This window comes from Chenopodium album, chromosome 14 (assembly GCF_948465745.1).
Source record: "Chenopodium album chromosome 14, dcCheAlbu1.1, whole genome shotgun sequence".
In the NCBI taxonomy this organism is placed as follows: domain Eukaryota; kingdom Viridiplantae; phylum Streptophyta; class Magnoliopsida; order Caryophyllales; family Amaranthaceae; genus Chenopodium; species Chenopodium album.
This window is the reverse complement of record NC_137847.1, coordinates 433,354-454,194: the sequence shown is the minus strand read 5'-3', so window position 1 is coordinate 454,194 and position 20,841 is coordinate 433,354. Positions and strand designations below refer to the sequence as shown.

The window sequence follows — 20,841 nt, the reverse complement described above, 5'->3', positions numbered from 1 at the left end:
GGTCCTGACAAGACCATGCTTTGCACTGCTTGTGGCCTAAAAGGTCACAAGAGTGAGAGATGTTGGACAATAATTGGATATCCACCCTAGCATTCAAAACAAAAGTCTGCAGCTCCCTTAAACAAACCAAAATCTAGTGTGTCTAATGCTCAGTAAAACTGGAAATCTGGTGGGAATAGACTAGGTGGAGCAAAGATGGCTGCTACTGCACAAGCAAGCTCTGGATCTGATAAAACTGGACTTCTGTTTACACCCCAGCAACTTGATCAGATTGCCAAATTGATGCCAAAATTATGGTCTCAAACTAAGGAATCTAAAACTAATGATGAACTTGAGCGTTTCTCAAGAATGATCTCTTGCAATGGTGTAACCTTTAGTGAGTGGGTCATAGACTCAGGTGCCTCAGATCATATGACCCCACATCTGCAGCAACTTGATGAATACAATGTGGCCATCAATGCTGCAAATATCAATCTCCCTAATGGTGAGAAAGAAAAAATCTCACACATAGGAAGTGTCACTCTTGAATCTGGACTGAAATTGAAGAATGTCCTTTGTGTGCCAACTTTTAAGCACAATCTCTTGTCTGTTCAGAAACTGGTCAAGGAAAATCAATGTCAAGTGCAATTCTTTCCTACCCACTGTGTTATTATAGACACTCAGACTCAGAAGATAAGAGGTACAGGCAAGATATATAATGGTTTGTACTACCTTGACAATCATTTCTCTGAAATACAGGAACATGACAACAGCTTGAGCAAGGCAAAAGTGAATGCCCTAAACTCTACTTCTGCTTTAACAAGCAAAACTGACTCACTTACTCTCTGGCACCATAGATTGGGCCATGCCTCTCTCACAAAATTGAACTTCATCCCATGTGTTAAGCCCTTTACTTCACATAGCTCAAAAGTGTGTGTGACTTGTCCTATGTCAAAGTTCACCAAGTTACCTTACAATCCGAGTGACTCTCATGCTGCTGAGCCTTTTGAGTTGATTCACACAGATATATGGGGGCCATATAGGGTCAGCACCAAGGGAAAATACAGGAATTTCCTAACTATAGTTGATGATCACACAAGAAATACATGGGTGTATTTACTGCAGCTCAAATCTAATTCTTTGTCAACTCTGGAGACATTCTATAACTATGCTCAAACTCATTTTGACAAAAACATCAAATTCATAAGGTCAAACAATGCCTTAGAATTTGATGATGGCCCATGCAAATCTTTCTTTGCAAAGTATGGGATAATTCATCAAACATCATGTGTGAAAAAACCCCAACAAAATGCTAGAGTGGAGAGAAAACACAGACATGTTCTGGAAGTTGCTAGAGCTCTGAGGTTCTTGTTCTAGGCTTCATTGCCTCTGTCATATTGGGGTGACTGTGTTCTGACTGCAATTCACATCATTAACAGGCTCCCAACTCCTGTTCTTTGCAACAAAACTCCTTTTGAATGCCTGTTCAAAAAGGCTCCAGATTACAGTCACCTAAAAGTCTTTGGGTGCCTGGCCTTTGCTTATAATCCTGATCATTCTACTGATAAATTTGATGCCAGAGGAGTGCCCTGTATATTCTTGGGATATCCTGCAACTCAAAAAGGATACAGACTGTAGAACCTGCATACTAAGTTCAGTTTTGTCTCCAGAGATGTGGTGTTTCATGAACATATCTTCCCATTTCACTCTTCCTCTAATAATTTCTATATGCAACCTCTGAAGGATTTATGTCTTCGTTAAGTGCAATTACTAGATATATAATGGATCAAATTATGGAGATAATTAAGTTCGTTCTTTTGGGTTGTCGTATTATCATAGCAAGAGGTACTTACGATCCTTGAGCTAGTAAAATAGCCTAAAGCCCAATTTAACGGATCCTATAAGGTCACACAAAGGGCCTAGATTGAGCATTAGAGGAAAAGGCCCATGATGGGCCTTCTCCGTCTAGTTGGCCGGCCATATGGAAGAGTTTAGGTGGATTGGGCTTGCTTCCTAGTCTAGTTATAATATGATTATAAATAGACTAGGTGCCTAGGGTTGAACAGAACATTCAGTGATCATTGATCAAACCCTAATTAGCAAACACAAGCCAACCCCTCACAAACTCTCTCTCACTCTCGACCGTCCTCCTTGGTGTGCGCCGGTGGTGTGTGCATGGTGGTGGTGGTTCGTGGTGGTGGCCGGTTGTCCGTAAAGGTGGTGATCGTGGTTTTCCTCCTTCACTCGACCAATCTAGTATTGGTGGAGGGCTCATTCAAATCCCGTGGACTAAGTAGAGGAGCAACGCTTGAGGCTCTATTATCTCCCTATTTGACAGTCAATCGCTTGTGGAAATCACGCGTCAAAGGTATGTCTTATGTGATTCTTTATATGTTATGCTTGTAGATCCTATTTAGGTGTAAACGAATATGATTCGTGAAATTCCGCAATAAAGTACCTAAAACCCTACAACCTCTCCCTGAGACTGTCACTTATGATGATATATTTGATGATCCTGAGTTTGAAATCCAAGAAGAACAATCTGCTGATCACTCTCACTCACCTCCACCCTCCCCCTTGCCTAACCAATCTCAGTCTCCTATTTCTCATACTTCACCTTCTACACCTATCATAACCCAATCTTCTCCCTCAGACACCTCTCCTTTTTCCACCACCTATAAGAAAGACAACCAGACAACATCAAATCCCTATTTGGCATAAAGACTACATTATTCCTGCCAAACCACCTCATATCTCAAATTTAGTTGTCACTAAGATTCATCCTACCTTTCATTGCTTCCTAACTGCTCTTTTCACAGTTAGTGATCCCATTTTCTTCAAAGATGTTGTCAAGTATGATCATTGGGTTCAAGCTATGAACAAAGAGCTGGATGCCCTGGAATCAAATGACACTTGGGACATCACAACTCTGCCACCAGGAAAACATGCCATTGGATGTAAATGGTTGTACAAAACTAAGTACAATCCAAATGGCACCATTGAAAGGCACAAGTCAAGACTAGTTATACTAGGCTGCAAGCAACAATATGACATTGATTACTCTGAGACATTTGCTCCAGTTGCCAAAATGTCAACTGTGAGAACATTGCTTGTTGTAGCTGCTATTGAACAGTGGCATGCCATTCAGATGGATGTTACAAATGCCTTTCTTCATGGTGATTTAATGGAGAATGTTTATATGAAGATGCAACAAGGGTATACTGGTTTGGGATGCAGAATTCAAATGTGTGCAGATCATACTTAGATTTCTAAGGCTCCCTCTTCTCTAGTCTGCAAACTCAAGAAATCTCTATATGGTTTGAAGCAGGCTCCTAGACAATGGTTTCACAAACTGTCTTATACTCTAATCCAGATGAGCTTCATTCAATCCAAGTCTGATTACATCTTATTCATTAAGGCTTCTGATACTTCTATCACTTTGATTCTAATTTATTTGGATGATTTACTTATTTGTGGTAACAGCTTACAAGACATTGACAGTCTCAAATCTCTTCTGTCTAAGGCCTTTCACATGAAAGATCTTGGTCAAGTCAAATATTTTCTTGGAATTGAAATTGATAGAAGTGATGCTGGTTTCTTTCTCTCTTAGAAGAAGTATGTTGCTGACATACTTAAGGAATTTGGTATGATGAACACCAAACCTCTTTTGCTCCCTATGGATAGCCATGCCAAATTATCTGCCACCAGAAAGGTGATCCCTTACCTGATCCTACTCCTTACCAAAGGCTCCTTGGTAGACTGATTTATTTAACCATTACAAGGCTTGATATTGCCTTTACTGTCCAAATTCTCACTCAATTCATGCAAAATCCTACCTATGTGCATATGCAAGCTGCTAAACGTTTGCTTAGGTACCTTGCTGGCACTATTTCTCAAGGCATCTTGCTTGCTTCTAGTTCTGCTGCTAAGCTTACAGCTTACTATGATAGTGATTGGGGTGGTTGTTCTATGACAAGGAAATCTACCACAGGATACTGCATCTTCCTTGGCTCATCTCATGTCTATTGGAAGGCCAAGAAACAATCAATTATTACTCTTTCCTCAGCTGAGGTTGAATATAGAGCTATGGCTCTCACAACCTGTGAGGTCTCTTGGCTAACTGCTCTCCTTAAGGACTTAAGTATCTCTGACTTACCTCCCACTGTTCTTAAATGTGATAATCAGGCTGCTCTGACCATTGCTACAAATCCAGTGCTTCATGAACGCACCAAGCATGTGGAAATTGACTGCCACTATGTTTGAGATCAAGTTCAGAAGGGTACAATTAAGCCTGAGAAATTTTCTTCCTCTGATCAAATTGCAGACATCTTCACCAAAGTCCTCCTGTCAAGCTACACTCTAAGCATATCTCCAAGCTGGGAGCTTCTCCTTGTTCTCGCTCTCCTACTTGAGGGGGAGTATTAAGATCACTGCTATTGCTATTTCATTTTTTATGTTGGTAACATAGTCTGTTATTTGCCTTTGTCATTTATGTTGCTTAGCTGGCAATTCTGTTATGCTTTCTTTGTCCTTTTCCTTTTCTATTTTGGGCTCAACATTCAGTGTATGGAATGATTCACGCATTTAGTTTGTTAGAGATTCCCTGAGGTCATGTAATAAAAGGTGTAGGTGTAATTGTGCTTGAGGATTAAGCAATCAGAAAATACTCTCTCTTCTTCTTTTTTTCTCTAAAATTCTCTATGAACTAATCATAGATTTCCTCTGCTTTGAGCATTGAATATTATCTTATCACAGTCTTCAACTATCCAGAGAAAGCAATTGATTACATAATTGTGATTGGAAGCTCATTTCCTTTGTCCATTTTTAATTAATTAGTTCATTTTTCTTATTTGAATTTTGCATACATGAAAGTTTTTTTAAAAAAAAAATAAATAAATGAATAAAAATAGATTTTCCATTTTCTAGCCCAACAACACACCATAAACAATCATCTTATTAGGTTTAGAGTTTCTACCCAAAACAATTGTTGTTTGGTGTAAAAAACAAAATCAAGTTACATGTAGCTTTTGGTCGTAAATAATATCGTGACTAAATTGAAGTTGCGAAACTTTGAAATCCTATGTACTCTCATTTGTAAACAGAATGAAGTTTATACTAATGTTTGGTGATGCTTACACAAACATATTGAACCGCTAATCATTTCAAAGCCAACTTCATTGACTTCTGATTGGTCATATATGGTATTTAATTGACTCATTTTCTACTAATTTTTATTAATTATTCACAATCACAACCCAACAAAACCATTTATCTAATTATATATTGAGTTTGAAAGGTAGTTTTGATTAAACAAATATTATGTGTTTAAGCATAAAAACAAATATTGTGCTTCATGGCCAACTGTATGGTAAAATCTATGGGTGAAACTGAAATTTGCTGACGAAACCATTTCTGTTTTACCCAAACAAGAACCTCACGTTGCACGGTTCTAGCATAGTGACATAGTACATATTATTAAAGTACTTTAATAACAATATGTATTGATTTTGGTTCATCCTAAACTAACAACTTAGGTCACTTAGGTAGGGAGCATATACGTATATATGCAAGACAACTCACACGGATATTACTTGAATTGATGACAAGAATCTGATTAGATTGTTAAATGATCGAGTACATACGAAACTATGAATATAATGTCAAATGAATTACGCTAGAAGGTTCATGCATATTGCATATATACTTTATCCCTTCATTGTGATTGAAGATTGAAATGAAACAGAACATATGCTTAATTAGCATTCATACCTTAATTAATTTTATTCAAACCCCGGCCCCTAATAATATATACATGCACTTAGCAAGTCACTTCATAGAAATTTCCTCCATTATTTCCTCACAATATTGCCACGTTTCATATTAATGGTCTTATATATATTAATTTAGCTGAAACCTTTAAAGACAAAACTCCTTCATACCAATTAATATATCCTTTCTTTGACATTTAATTATTCACTTAAGATACTATGAAGGTAATGTAGTACGAGAAGTTAAAACTTTAATTATTTACGTTACATGGGTAATGTCAAATGGGACAAATTGTTTTTTTCTTTTTTAGTGTTTAGAGAGCCACAAGGGTGGGGGTGAGAATCGATCTCGGGATTTTCTGGAATCGGGAGAAAATCTCTAACCACTTGAGCTATTCCTCACTCTCAAATGGGACAAATTGTTGAAATAGGATTAATATATAAACGACGTTGCTTAATATCATGGACTGAGAGAGTAATCATTTCTCATCAAGTTGATCTATCAGATTCATTAAAAGTAGGAAATGTCCAAATGCTTGACACAACTAAGTGACGAGAAGCCACATTAGCTCTACGTGGCAATTGATTATAGTCCCTTTCTAAGAGCCAGAAATGGACAATAAAATAGAAAGCAGCCAGAAATATGAAACAAAATATTAATTATAATGTTGTTTTGCTAAAAAATGTACTAGTAGTAGTGGTTGATAACAAGTAGTCCAAATTCCCATGGTTTGTTAAATAATAACTGTGGCCGACTTTGAAACTATACGGGCACCTTCAAGTGCTTTTCTTTGTAAGATTTGCATCTGAATGTTCGAATCATAGGGAACAACCTAACAAGCTTTTTCTATTATGAAACTTTTTTTAAACCATTCAAATCTATACAAGATCAAGAATATGAACATTAATTTTAATATTGAATCATTATGTTGGTGTTAAACGGTTAATGATCAACCTATTGTTATTTAATATAATATTTTCTAAATAATGTTAGTAGTTGTTTGGTAACAGAAAATTACACAGAAATACAATAATCTACCAAAATAAAATATTCTAACGTTGTTTGATTAGCAATACAATAAACAAGTAGATTTAGCTCTATCTACTTCATTTACAAAAAAAAAAAAAAAAAAAAAAAAAAAAAAAAAAACTTTGTGGCTGAACTTAACCATATATATTTCCCTAAAATGTAGCACTTCTTAATAGGAAAAGTATAAATCATTTATTTGCTCTTCTTATGGCTATTAAGGAACGATTTGGTATTAACATGGAATTGCCAGTGATAAACACACTCTCAAAGGTTGTTAATTAATACTCTATCAATCAATGGTGTTTAATTTTTTCCCATGCACTAATGAATTACGAGTGGTTAACTACAAGGATGACAAATACATGTATAATTGCCCTATTTATACTGGATATATAAAATATTGAATGTGAATAATAGGTACTCTCTCAGTTTTCTTTTCATGCATGTACTCATTCTTTATCAAATCTATCGTGAGTATGTTCGATTCTCTAACATTAAACCTCGTAAAATGTCTATGAAAAATACATGTCGATACGGTTTTAACAAGATATTATATCATAATAACTACATTATTACTTGTATGTCGGTAAAAATTCATGGTTAGAGTTAAACATCTACTACTTCTCTTTTTATTTGTATCATGACCCATTTTCTATATGGAGTATAAACTTTATGAAGAAAAATAAGGACAAAGGGAGTATCATTTGGAAGCAAAGGGAGGGAGCATGTGTAGTGGCATGGGTATGTAAGATTTGGGGACATGTGGCACTATAATGTTGGAGCGTATGGAAGGTGGCCTTATATGATTTGTGGAGTGGGATGTATGTTTAGTTGTTCTTGGAAGTATGAGCCATCACATGATTTGTGGAATCTCTTAGTCGTTTGGTTGGCTCTTGGAAAATGATTCTCTACCTATGAATTCGAACACTATATCAAGGTGCTGTCACGTAGACTTTAAATTTCTCGTATTGTTCATGAATTCTCCAAAATTATAGGGATTGGGCAATCATGCATACAATTATAAGATGTTTTAGGTGTTAATTAAGTATACTATATGCTTTATTTGTGGTCCAATTATTCTACATCATTTTTGCACTTACTTTATAAATTCATATTTTTTTGGTTATTAAGTTAGCTTGAACACTTAATTTAACTTACAAGATTGTTTGTTTAATAAGGCTCTATCTACAATCGATCCTAATACGAGTAATAATTTTATGTCTATAATATGAGTAGAATATACATGGAATTCCTATTAAACAAATATAAGAATTTTTTATTGATGAGCGGGTAGATTAATCCATTTCAATCATAAAAAATAATTATTAACAAGATCGACCACCAAAGATTATTTAAGTTCATTAGAATAAGGAGATTTGTCAAAAAAAAAAAAAAAAAAAATTATATAACCGACGAATTCTTAAATATTATATATACTTGGAAGTAAAATTTACCTTTTCTTTTGGATCAAATATTTTATTAAATCTAAAGGAAATTTCCACCTCGTCTCAAAAGTACCCTTATTAAGTTTAATTTCACAAATGTGTGATTGTGAAATTGAAGCCAGTCAATCATTGTTTGATACTTAGTAAAAACTTGTTGATTAATAATGGATACTACATATTTATACAATTGTGAATAAAATAATATGTTTTCTTCTTTTTGCTTGGGTGAATGTGAAGCAAGAATTGTAATAATGCGATCTTAATTTGTACCATAAGCATAGATATATATAATATAAATAGTAAAATCCCATCCAATGCAAGAATTGTTAAGATCAATATAATTTGATCATATAGATTTTTGAGTAGAATTGTTACCTTAAATATAACTTTCATGTCTCCTAAATTGTAAAATTTGTTATATATATTCGGGTGTCTCGCACACACAACTAACTTAATGTTAGTTTTTGCTCTTCGTTTGATGATTAAATGAAAAAAAATCATCAAAATGAGTACAAAATAATACCCATAAATTTACGGTGCACCCGAATGTATACATCAATCTCTCCCTAAATTGCCAAGTAAAATTACATCAAGCAATCTAGCAATAGATATTGAGTATGTTTTGCAATAATCGTGTTAAACGGTAAATTAAGCTCATCATCTTAAAATACTAAGTACTAAGAAAATGTTGATAGTAGAGGATAAGGAATTTAAACTATTTGTTTTATCAAATACCCCCTCTTTTTATAATAAAAAAAATGCATCAGTTTATCGACATATTTACCGAGATGTAATTTTGACCATTAATATCTTTAATTGTCTATTAGTAAATATTATAGCAAAGTTATATTATGAAACTTATGACTAATCTAGTGATATATTACATAATAACATTTATTCATTTATTTATTTTATAGAGTGAAAAAATTAAGGGTATGTTCTGATTTATTAAACTCAGCTGAACTGAGCTGAAATGAATTGAACTGATTGGAGCTGAATTGAATTGAATATTTTATTAGAGAAAAAAATTAGGAACTGAACTGAAGTGATTGGAGTTGAACTGAACTTAAGCTGAAGAGAATAGGTCCTGAGTCACGTATATGAATAATGCAAAAGTCAAAGTGATGTATTTTTTTTTAAAAAAAAAAAAAAAAAAAAAAAAAAAAAAAAAAGAGTAAAATAAAATTGATTTTTTTAGGTTTTTTTTTTTTTTTTTTTTGAAGGAATAATTTAGTCCGTATATGTCAGTGAAATGATAGGCCACACAAGTTGCAGCAGTCACACATCATGTCCAAGTGTACAAGGTAGCCTACACTGCTGGAACGCTGTCATTCTCTTTCCTCCTTAGATCCCCACACGTGGCCTTCCACACTCGAATCTGGCAAATCCCTATATTTATACTGTATAAATTGTTTATTGTTCAAATTGGAAAAATACGTGTAAATACTCACTACATACAGTATAAAATACTTCGCAAGGGATTAAAGTAGTAGATAATTATCTTGCCTAGCTAATTAATTATTCAGCCAATGTGATATTTGTACAATACTATAAAGGTACAATACTTCACTCATTAGTTATCAACGTAAATTTTCTAGTAAAAACTACGAGTAGAAAGCAAAAGCTCCACATATAATCATATACGAGTATTGGTTATTCTAGGTTAAAAATCTTTGGAGATCTCTAACAAGTTACACCTACTGACGTGGTAAATCTGATGAATATACCAAGTTTTCTCCATATTAAAATTTAAAACACCTAAAATTTGTTATTGAAAAAATTAACATCACATTTTTAACTACCTTGTTGATAAAAGAAAGTTTTCATATTATCTCTAGTCTTACATAAGATATTATCACTATTTCATTGATACAAATCATACAATTTCACTTAAGGTCTATTTTGATTTACCGAATTGAACTGAATTGAACTGAACTGAATTGTTTATGAAAGAAGGAAATTAGAAACTGAAATTAAGATTAAAATAACATACCCTTAAATATGCTTTCTTTGTGTTTTAATAACACACTTTTTGTCACGTTATCTGAAGAAGGGATTGAGTTTGGTAAACGATAAACGGATAAATTAAGTTATTAAGTTTAAACTATACTAACCAATCAATTTCTTCTTATCGGAGGTATAATTTATTAATTAATTTACCTTTTACCTAGTCAAAGTGATGTGTTATTATTTTTTGGGTTTTTCTACATAGTACCCTTCAGTTTTCTATCTTGTACCCTCCCAAATTCAAATTTCTATAAGGTAACCTTAAGTTATTAGTTTGTTTTACATTATACCCTTAAGTTTTTGGATTTTTCTATATGGTACCCTTGAGATGTAAAATAAATGACTCTAAATTAATTTGACTCAAGCCAACACCGTCTAAACGACTTATTTAGCATCTTCAAAGACATAACTAGCATGTTTATTGCAAAAAAAAAGGACTAACAACTTGAGTCCCCTCTAAAACAAGCTCTTTTAGTTAAGTAGGAGCAAAAAAATTTCTTATCTTCCATCTCAAACAATCATACAAAACTTCCATTAAATAGCGAATAATGAAGATTGGTGATTCCTCCATTGAATATAAATATAGAAGTGGTAAATAGATCATTTAGATGGTGTCGATTTGAGTCAAATTAAGTTAGAGTTATTTATTTTACAACACAAGAGGGTACTATATAGAAAAATCCAAAAACTCAAGGACAACTTGTAGAACTTTGGATTTTGAAGGGTATAATGTAGAAAACCCAATAACACAGGATACCACGTATAAAAACCCTTATTTTTTTTTTAAGGTAAAAATGATGTGTAATTGGTAAATAAAAACCGAGAATTCGAGAAAGTAACATTTTACAAGTATATTTTTTTTTGAAAGGAATGTGATGACAAAATCCGTGGGCATTCCAATCTAAAATAAAACGTAATTATCGAATGTCGTTTCGTCTGTTGCCCACAGACTTCACCATCTTCAATATCCTATCCTTACCTTAACCCACCGCTTAGCTAACTCAACTCTAGTTAGGTCTAACAAATTCTAACCCAATTTCCCTCTAATTTTAATTTAATTTAATAAAAAAAAGCACCCATTTTAAAAAAAAAAAGGAAAAAGAAAATCCCTGACATTTTCCTATAAATAGATGGCTCGAGTAAAGCACGGTTTGCCAAATTAGCTAGCGAACCGCGGCTTACTAGAATTTCTCTCTCCTCTCCTCTTTCTCTCTCTAAAAAAACTCACACTTTCTCTCTTAAAACCAACAAAAATGGCGGCAAGAAGATCAAGCGGACCAGTCCTAAGGTCTCACTCACCTTCAGGAAGATTCGGTTCCAAAACGACATCGTCTTCTGCTTCAGTATTCGCTTCTTCAACCTCCAGTACTTTCACTTCTCGAAGCTTCCTTCAACGTGCATCTTCTCCTACTCGCGTCAACCTGTACTCCACCGGTTCATCGCCGTCGTCAGCGGTCCGGTTTAATTCCGGTTCAGTTTCACCCAACCGTTCGATTTCAACTCAGTCGGTGCGACGTCAACCGGCGACTACCGGTCAGAAGAAGAGCTGTATGTGTTCGCCGACGAATCATCCCGGTTCATTCAGGTGTAGTCTTCACAAAAATGCTCCGAGCCGGAATGCTTCGGTTCAGCCGTACCAGTCGAACCGGCTCTTCGCTCGGCGGTCCGCGATGACGAACTCGCTGGTGAGAATCGGAACTGTTGAAGGTGATTTGGTGAAACGAGCTTTGGCTGCTTTGATTCGTCCTTCTTCACATCAACAAAAAAGAAGAGGTGATTTTCAGCCTAGAAAAAGCAGGTTATCAATGGTGTCTGTTGCGTAAAATTTGCAATTGAGTTAGGATTAGGGTTAGATTTTTTTAATTTTTGGAAAAATTGGGGGAAATTTTCTCAGAATGTTCTAGATTTTCCGGAGATGGATGAAGTTTCGCGATTCCGACGATCGAAGATGATTCCAGAAGAAGAAATTCAGGACATTGGACAAGTTGAGAAAATTTGTGTATATATACCAATAGTATAGTATGATGGCAGTATAATTACAGTATGATCATCGAATTAAGAACAAAAAAATCTTCAACAATTTTTGGACAGTTAAACAAGGACTTCTTTGATTCTAATAATTTTTTAAGCGAACAAACATAATTTTTGACAAATTCAATCAGATTCAATTTTCGTCAATTACGTCGCCGTTTAATGATTTGGATGTGATGTGAGTGACGCCGTTTCATTCGTTCATTTCCGTTAAACTTCTCCGTTTACGTTGGCGTTACTCGTCTGCTCCGTTATGTGAGGTATTTGTGTTCATCTTTATTAATTTTGGTTTATTTGTTATTAATTAATTTTACATTTATATATTGCTAACTTTTGTTATTTTTTTAATTGTGTAAACAGGGAATATTATGATTATGATTATGATTATTACGGATTATTAAGGCTATATAATTATGAAATTGAATAAAAATGGAAGTGGAGTTGGAAATGTTGGACCCTGTACAGTGGACTTTGGGACGAAAACGGGACACAGAAAAATAATGGTTGTCTTGATAGGGAAGTCTTCCCAACAAAAAAAAGATAGATTAAAATTTTAAGGATATGATTAAGGATCGAATTAAACTAATGTAGTTGAGAGTGGACCATATGATTGATGATTTTAAGTGCTATTATCCCCACTAGACTAGACAGTAGACAGCTGGATCAAAGGCATCTATAAAATTTTAATACGAGTTACAATATTTATTTCATACGGAGTACATAAAATAATTCGAAGCAATAAATAAAGATAAGATTGTAATGATATTATGATAATAGACGTAAATTATGATAATGTACTAGCATAAATTATGATAATAGACGTAACTAATAATTTCTGGTAAAATTAAGAGTCTCTATCAAATAATACTACTTGTACATAGTACTATTGATGGATATACAGATCAATAATTTAAATAAGTACTCCGTAAGGAATTACTTGTATAATTAAAAGCCTTTATTATCTAATGGTAATCACTCGGTATTATAAGTCAAACACTTGGAGAACAAGTATAATCCATAATACAGTACTTTATTATTCTATTAACATACAAAAGAATTAAAGTAGTGATTAGTGAATGCAATTACAAAATAATTAAAGTAAAGAAGTCTAGAAGATTGATCAAGTTGCTCATATTTTGATGAAAGATGAAGAAGTAAAATGGGCATATTTTAGAAGTCAAAGGGACAATTCTCTTGGACTTGACCCACTCGATAAGGGCAGTTGGGACACCTTGACGCTTTCATCCCAAAAAACTTTATGCTTAAGAATAATCAATTATTGCAAATTGCAATCAGCACACCAATTTATAAACACATCGTTTCTAGTTATGGACTTATGTACTCTAGTTAAGAAAATTATAATAAACTATGGGCTAGAGATTATATATAATGAGTTGTGCCCAATTAATTTTCCAGATAAAATAAAATTTGTTTATCTAAGAGTATAATCGTCTTTTCAACTACTAGTAGAGGAGTACATGCGTCTTTTATGTATTAGTTGAGGGGTACATGTGTAATTTTCTCACCAAATAGTAAATGAAAGTTGCAAACAGTAAGTGGATAACTCACCAAAACTACTGAATAAATGACCACACTTTTTCAATATATTTATAGAAATGCCACTACATTAACAAAAATTCGTTTATCTGACAGATAAACTTGTATTTGCTGATATATAATTGTGTAACACAAACAATTGAAAATTTAGTCAAACTATTGAATAGTAACTCTTTTGACTTCACATAGGTGTAATAGAAATGCACAAATGAATTTATTGACTATTTCTAAGCATCCAATTAAACCAATTTGACCGATTGACTTCTTATTTTGACCACCCTCAAGGAAGAAGCCATGTCATAACATAGAGTTGTTATGATTGGGAGTTCCTATCTAACTATGACCTATAAGATGGTTGAGCATTGATATAGATGACCCGCCTTCGAAATTTTAAGTAGATTTGAGATTTTAAAAGTTTGCAACCTTGTCTTTCAGTAGTATATAAATACATTTTAGGTCACATGAAATGTTCTTTATTCGACTTAAATTTGTACTTTGTAGCTGATTAGCCTATAATAAGCGTCCAAAACTTCTATTGTTCATCTTTCTCTTTGTGACTAATGAAGAAATTTTTAAATGCCGGCATGCGCACACACATACAAAATAGAATTGTGTTTTGTGAGGATGTTGAGGGCTCTCTCTTTTGCCAAAACAAATTTCTTCTCTTGTTACATTTTCAACTTGATTAATTAACACCTTCACACAGACAACTATGTAATTTTTGGCAAATTTTCATTCACTTATTGCTTAAAAAATGCTATAGGCTGGTAGATCTTAGGAAATTTCTTGTGATCAGTGGCTTAAAGGGTTTATTAAAGTATGGTAGTTAACTATAAAGCGAAGATTCGCCATTAGAGTCTGCCACATATTATTCGATCTAATTAATTTTTCAAAACTGTGTCAAATGCACATGTATTTTTGACATAAAAAAACTTAGATCTTGCTTTTTCATTTCATATTTTCATGCACTATTATTAGATTATTGATGACATGCATGCTTAGAAATACTGGAACAGTAGTGGTAGTGCTTAGAAGATGCCAGGCACTGCTCTGGTGCACTACATGCTTGTGCCACTACTCATCTCAATATCTCATCCTCAAATTCATTATAATTATTATTATTCACATTGCCTCACTTTTTGGATTTGATGCTATCCTAATTTGTGCAATTGGACTTTCTTTCCTTTTTTTCCTTGACTCTTAAAATATACGAAGTACTGTATTCGATCAAATTCTATCTATAAATAGTATTTCTTAGAATATATATACTTAATATCTCACGTCTTAATTACTACCACATAATATATTAAACGATTTGTATATATTACTTTTTTTTTTTTTGATCCAAAAGAGGAATAGAATTCCAAATAAAAAGAACAAGAACAAGCAACAAAGTAAACAAACAGAAAACAAAAACAAGCAATAAAACCAACTAAGGAGGAACTAGTCGTGGTAAGGCCACATCCCTAGCATCCTCCGCTAAAATACTACTAAGCTCTACCGGAACCGAACGAATTAAACCAAAATTTGTGTCTAGAATGACTCCGCGGTTGGCCAACCAATCCGCCGCGCGATTTCCCTCTCTGTAAATGTGTGTAACCTTGACCTTCCAATTATCTTTTTTGAGCATACTGAGACAGAAGTTAATCTCATGAGCACATTCACCTCTCCCTGCTTCACCCTTCTGTAAGATCTGGATGCACACAAGATTATCAAGTTGAATCTCTAATTGGGCAATCTGTAGACTGTATGCTAGTTCAATGCCACGCGCAAGAGCCAACATCTCAGCTCTAAAAGCAGTACAATGACCAAAATTCGCATGAAATGCAGAAACAAAGTGTCCTAGATGATCACGAACTATGCCTCCTCCACCTGCTGCACCTGAACTGCCTTTGGCAGTTCCATCACAGTTCAGAATGTACCACCCAACATCAGCTGCACGCCATGATACATTAATGTTTACCTTCCTGTGAGAACATGTGCTGCTGTCATCACTTTGCTCAACAAAACATTTCCTTGCTTCATCAAAACGAACTTGAAGGAATGCTCCAATATCAATTGGCATCTTAGCTTGCCTATTGAACACATATCCATTTCTCCAACGCCAAATCCACCACAAAGTAGTACCAAAATAAGTTGGCCAACTCTCTGGGGTTGAAGGAGTTTTATCCTTGATGTTCTTTGTAATCCAATCCCTCAAGGATCCTGTTAAAAATTGTGGCAGCACTGAATGATCAAGGAGTTTGCGCCACACCATCCTAGCAGCAGCACAGTCCCTCAATATGTGCAGGGTGCTTTCTTCATCAGCTCCACACAAGAAACACCTTGGACTGTCAGTCAAGTTGCGCCTAAATCTATTCAGATTTCCCAGCAAACGGTCATGACATGAAAGCCATAAAAACGCTCGAACTCTTTGCTGAACAGGGGATTTCCAAATTGCATTCCAACATTCATCATCCAAAGCATCAGCATCCCCTCGAGTTAGCTTTCCAATAAATATGGTCACTAACGTTCAGGTCAGCTCTTACTTCATGATTCTGAATTAATTTCATAATGTTCTCAGGTAAGAATGGGCTAAAAACATTCCACTTCCAGCCAGCATTAGCTTCCCACATCTCTGCTACAGTAGTACCAACAAGGTCAGAAGGCAGTGGTTCAATTACCAGATTGCTCAGTGGTTGGTCTGTTGCCCAAACATGATCCCAGAATAGTGTCGAAGCTCCATTACCAATAGCAGTCCTTAGCCCTGCCCCTATAACCTTCGAATTTGCAGTAATTCCACTCCACACATTTGACATTCCAGCCTTGGGTTCAAACATGTCCACATCACAACGGCCTTTGCAATATTTGGCCCGAAGCACCCTTGACCACAAAGCTTGTGGCTCAGTAAGTACCCTCCACCCCAATTTTGTGAGAAACACTGAGTTTGCTTGCTTTGCCGAATTTATTCTCAAACCCCCTTGCTCTTTTGGTTTTTGAATCACTTCCCAAGAGAGTAAGTGGACTTTCTTCTTTTCCTCATCACCACCCCAAATAAATCTTCGGGTTTTTTTGTCAATGTCATCACAAATTGAGCGCGGGATTTTGGCCGTTTGCATCGAATACAAAGTCATGGTCGAAAGAGTTGATTTTGCTAAGGTAATACGACCCGCAAGAGACAAGTATTTTGATTTCCAACTCGATAGCCTCCTATCAATTTTTTCACAAATGTGGCTATAAGTATCTTTGGTCACCCTACTAGTTAAAGTGGGCATACCAAGATACATACCCAAGTCTTGTGTCACCTCCATTCCCAATGTCGTGCTGATCAAATTCTGGCTTTCCAAGTCGACATTGCTGGAAAAATAGACTCGAGATTTTGGCAAACTCACTTTCTCCCCAGACGCGTCACAAAAACGGTTCAAACACTTCCTGATGAGATCAGCTTGCTGTACATTTGCTTCGGCAAACAATACTATGTCATCGGCAAAGAACAGATTCGATAGCAAGGGACCATCTCTACTTACTTTGATCGGTTTCCAAAGGCCACCAATAATAGCTTCTTCAATGATTTGGTAGAATCTCTCCATACACATAACAAATAAGTACGGAGATAAGGGGTCCCCTTGACGGATTCCCCTACTTGGAGCAAAGCTTGGTGTAGGTTCACCATTCCATAATACTTGCAACGACGCCGTCGAAATACTCTCCATAATCACATCAATCATTAAGAGAGGTAAATTCATTTGAAGAAGGGTATCCCGAATAAAAGACCAACGAAGTCTATCATAAGCCTTCTCAAAGTCTATTTTAATTGCCATATAGCCCTTCCCACCTTGCTTGCGACGCATCGTATGGATTACCTCTTTCATAATGACAATATTGTCCGTAATTTGACGGCCCGGAACAAAACTTGTTTGAGTGTTTGATATCAGTTTCGGCAAGATAGGTTTCAAACGATTGATGATAACTTTGGTTAGGATTTTGTAAGCTACGTTACATAATCCTATGGGGCGGAATTGGGATGCTACTTCTGGTTTATCAAGCTTCGGTAGAAGAGCAATGAAAGCTTTATTAAAGGATTCTGGAAAACCCTTTCCTTCGAGAATTGGCAGAATTGTTCCATAAACAGAGTTGGCCACAATATCCCAATTTTTTTTATAGAACAAGGCTTGAAAGCCGTCGAGCCTCGGAGCCTTAAGAGCAGCCATCTCTTTCACCACCGCATCAATTTCAACCTTTGAGTATGGCTTGACAAGAGCACGCCAGTCATGTCTATCAATAGAAGGAAAAACGCCACTTGGTACATCAAAGAAAGCAGGTTTACCTTCCTCCTTAAACAAGGTGGAAAAATACTCAGCCACATGATTTTTGATCTCCTCCTTGTCTTGTAACCAATGCCCATCTCTATCTTTTAAGGCTACAATCTTATTCTTCCACCTACGCACAATAGTACTAAGATGAAAAAACGAGGTATTGCGATTTCCATTCTTTAGCCATTCAACGCGTGACTTTTGATACCACAAAGTCTCTTCTCTGTCCAAAATTTCATCTAGCTCTCTCCTCAACTTTCCTTCAAGTTTTATCAAGCCACGATCCACCCTATTAGCAAGCACTTTTTGAACTCCTCCAATACGAGCTAAGAGGATGCGTTTCTGCTGGAAAATGTTACCAAATGTTTCACGGTTCCATTCTTGTAAATCATTTGATAATTTAGACAATGCCGACATGAGCTTTGAATTAGAATCCCATTTCCTCTCTACAAACTCACGAAAATTTTCATGAGACAACCAGGCCGCTTGAAATCGAAATGGTCGATTCAAGGCTTGAAAGGGTACAAAGCCATTCGGGGAAATAAAAATGGGGCAATGGTCAGAGTGTATGGCAGTTAAATGTTTCATAGCCGCCTTTTCAAACCGCACTGCCCAGGCATCATTGCATAAGGCTCGGTCTAATCTGCCACTTTGTCGAGTTTCCGGGGTCAGGCCTCTAGCCCATGTGTGAGCAGCCCCAGAAAATTCAATCTCAAGCAAGTTCATCTCTTCCACCCAACCGTTGAAGGCTGCTGATCTACGATTTGTTTCCCTACAAGATGTGTTTCTCTCAGAAGCAAAGCGAGTGTCATTGAAGTCCCCCGCAATCATCCAAGGTTTGTTGTGAGTTGCAGCAAATTGTCTTAGTTCATCCCACAATTCCCTTCTTTTCATTGGGTCCGGGCTCGCATAAACCGCCGTGAAATACCAAGGTGTAGCACCCACCCTAGTAATATCCATTGTGATGTGTTGATTATGCTGAATAATTGGATCAACAGTCACAATCTCCGGTTTCCAATAAATCCATATTCCTCCGCTAAATCCCATTGCATCTACCCTTGTATGACCAGTATAGCCTAAGATAGAAGCAATTTTCACTGCTTGATCACCACCCATATGGGTTTCGATTAGAGCTAAAAAATTCGGTTGGTTTGCCCGCACAACATATTTCAGAGAAGAAATAAAATTACGGCTTCCCGCACCTTGAACATTCCACACCATACAAGTAATCGGTAGAGAATCCGGAGCCAAGTTAGGTAGTGTGTCTTCCATAGAAACAGGTATGTTTGGTAAGATAGTCATATAAGCTTGACTAATTAAACGCAACAAGCGTTGGAGCTCATTGGGAAATTTCAGAGTCATCACCAACTCGGATGGAGTTGAGATTGGTGGCATGTAAGAATCCACTCGAACCTCCAATACATGAGTCAGGGGGTTCGCAGTCACCAGGTATGGGTCCTCCATCGGGAAGCCCACGAAGATGGTCTTCTCCGGGGGTACCTCTAGGAGAATTGGGGAGAGAGTTTGAGACATGAGTCAGGGAGGGTTGATGCTCAATGTTGGCTACAATCTGCTTGTCAAGGTCACTTGAGGGCACAAAATCAACTTGGGTGTTGGCTTCTTTGCTGGCTTTGACAGGGAGGGTTGAATTTTCTTGACTTTGGATCTGAATAATTGGCTTTCTAAAGTGCACAGATTTAGGAATATTCGAAATCTCCTTAAGAGGCTCAAGGGTCGAATTATTTGCAACTTTCTTCTTAGCTTGTGCTTGTTTAGTGGGATTTTTTTTCTGTTTTGAGAGAGAAATATTAGTAGCAATATTTTTTTCCTTATCAAAAGATAAAGATGCAATATTTGGCATAAATTTCTGAGAATTATCTCCCAAATTAATTGTGCCGAAAATATTTCCTTCAAGATTTTGCAAGCTATCATTAGTTGCTATCTTTTAATATTTTGCTCCACATTATCCTCCAAAATATCCTCCCCTTGATTCTCAAGAACGGAAAATCTTGACCCTGCCCCTTGAATCACGCTGTCAGTTGCAGCCTTCGAGGACTTACCAAATTGGGCACGTGGTGGAGCAGCCCTCTCTACCACCTTGTCTAGAATTGGAGCACCACCTTGGTTAGATTTTCCGGCCTGGACATTGCCTTTCTCAACTCTAGGCTTTGTCTTTCTAACGGGCTTCTTGACTAGCATCCAAGAGCCAAAATTCTCTGTTTCCTCAGGCTTATTAGCTTGGTGATGCAGGGGATTCTCGTGCACAATCATAGAGTTGACACCACTACATGCTCAATGGGATTACATTCATCCTCACTATGTCCAAGTTTGCCACACTTAAAACATACCATTCGAATGCCTTCATATTGAACGCGCCAAATTCGACCTTTCAACCAGAATTTAGACAATAATGGTTTCGATAAGTCGATCTCCACACTTAGACGAGTAAACTGACCTCTCTCAGCCTGTGCTGTAGTTTTATCAACCCTTAGAACCTTCCTAATTTTTGAACCCACTTTGTTCAGGAAACTAATGTCAAAGTATTCGACTGGTAAATTAGGAATCCTAACCCACGCCGTAAGTACCTTGATAGGAGTTTCATCTGGCACAAAATTTGGAATCCACTTGCGAATGGTCAGATAATTATCATCCAATAGCCAAGGGCCTTGAGTGAGAACATAGATATAATCCGCTTGATTCGTGAACCTAGCAATGTAGTAATTGCAACCAAT

General features: G+C 36.0%; 1 protein-coding gene across 1 annotated transcript; it reads left to right on the top strand.

Annotated features, from left to right (window-relative positions):
* The first annotated feature begins 11,373 nt into the window (after nucleotides 1–11,373).
* Nucleotides 11,374–12,328, top strand: LOC145578440 (uncharacterized). The gene has a single exon (XM_081635756.1). It carries the CDS (start codon nucleotides 11,483–11,485, stop codon nucleotides 12,050–12,052), a length of 570 nt encoding a protein of 189 aa, XP_081491882.1. The 5' UTR covers nucleotides 11,374–11,482; the 3' UTR covers nucleotides 12,053–12,328.
* The last annotated feature ends 8,513 nt before the right edge of the window (nucleotides 12,329–20,841 follow it).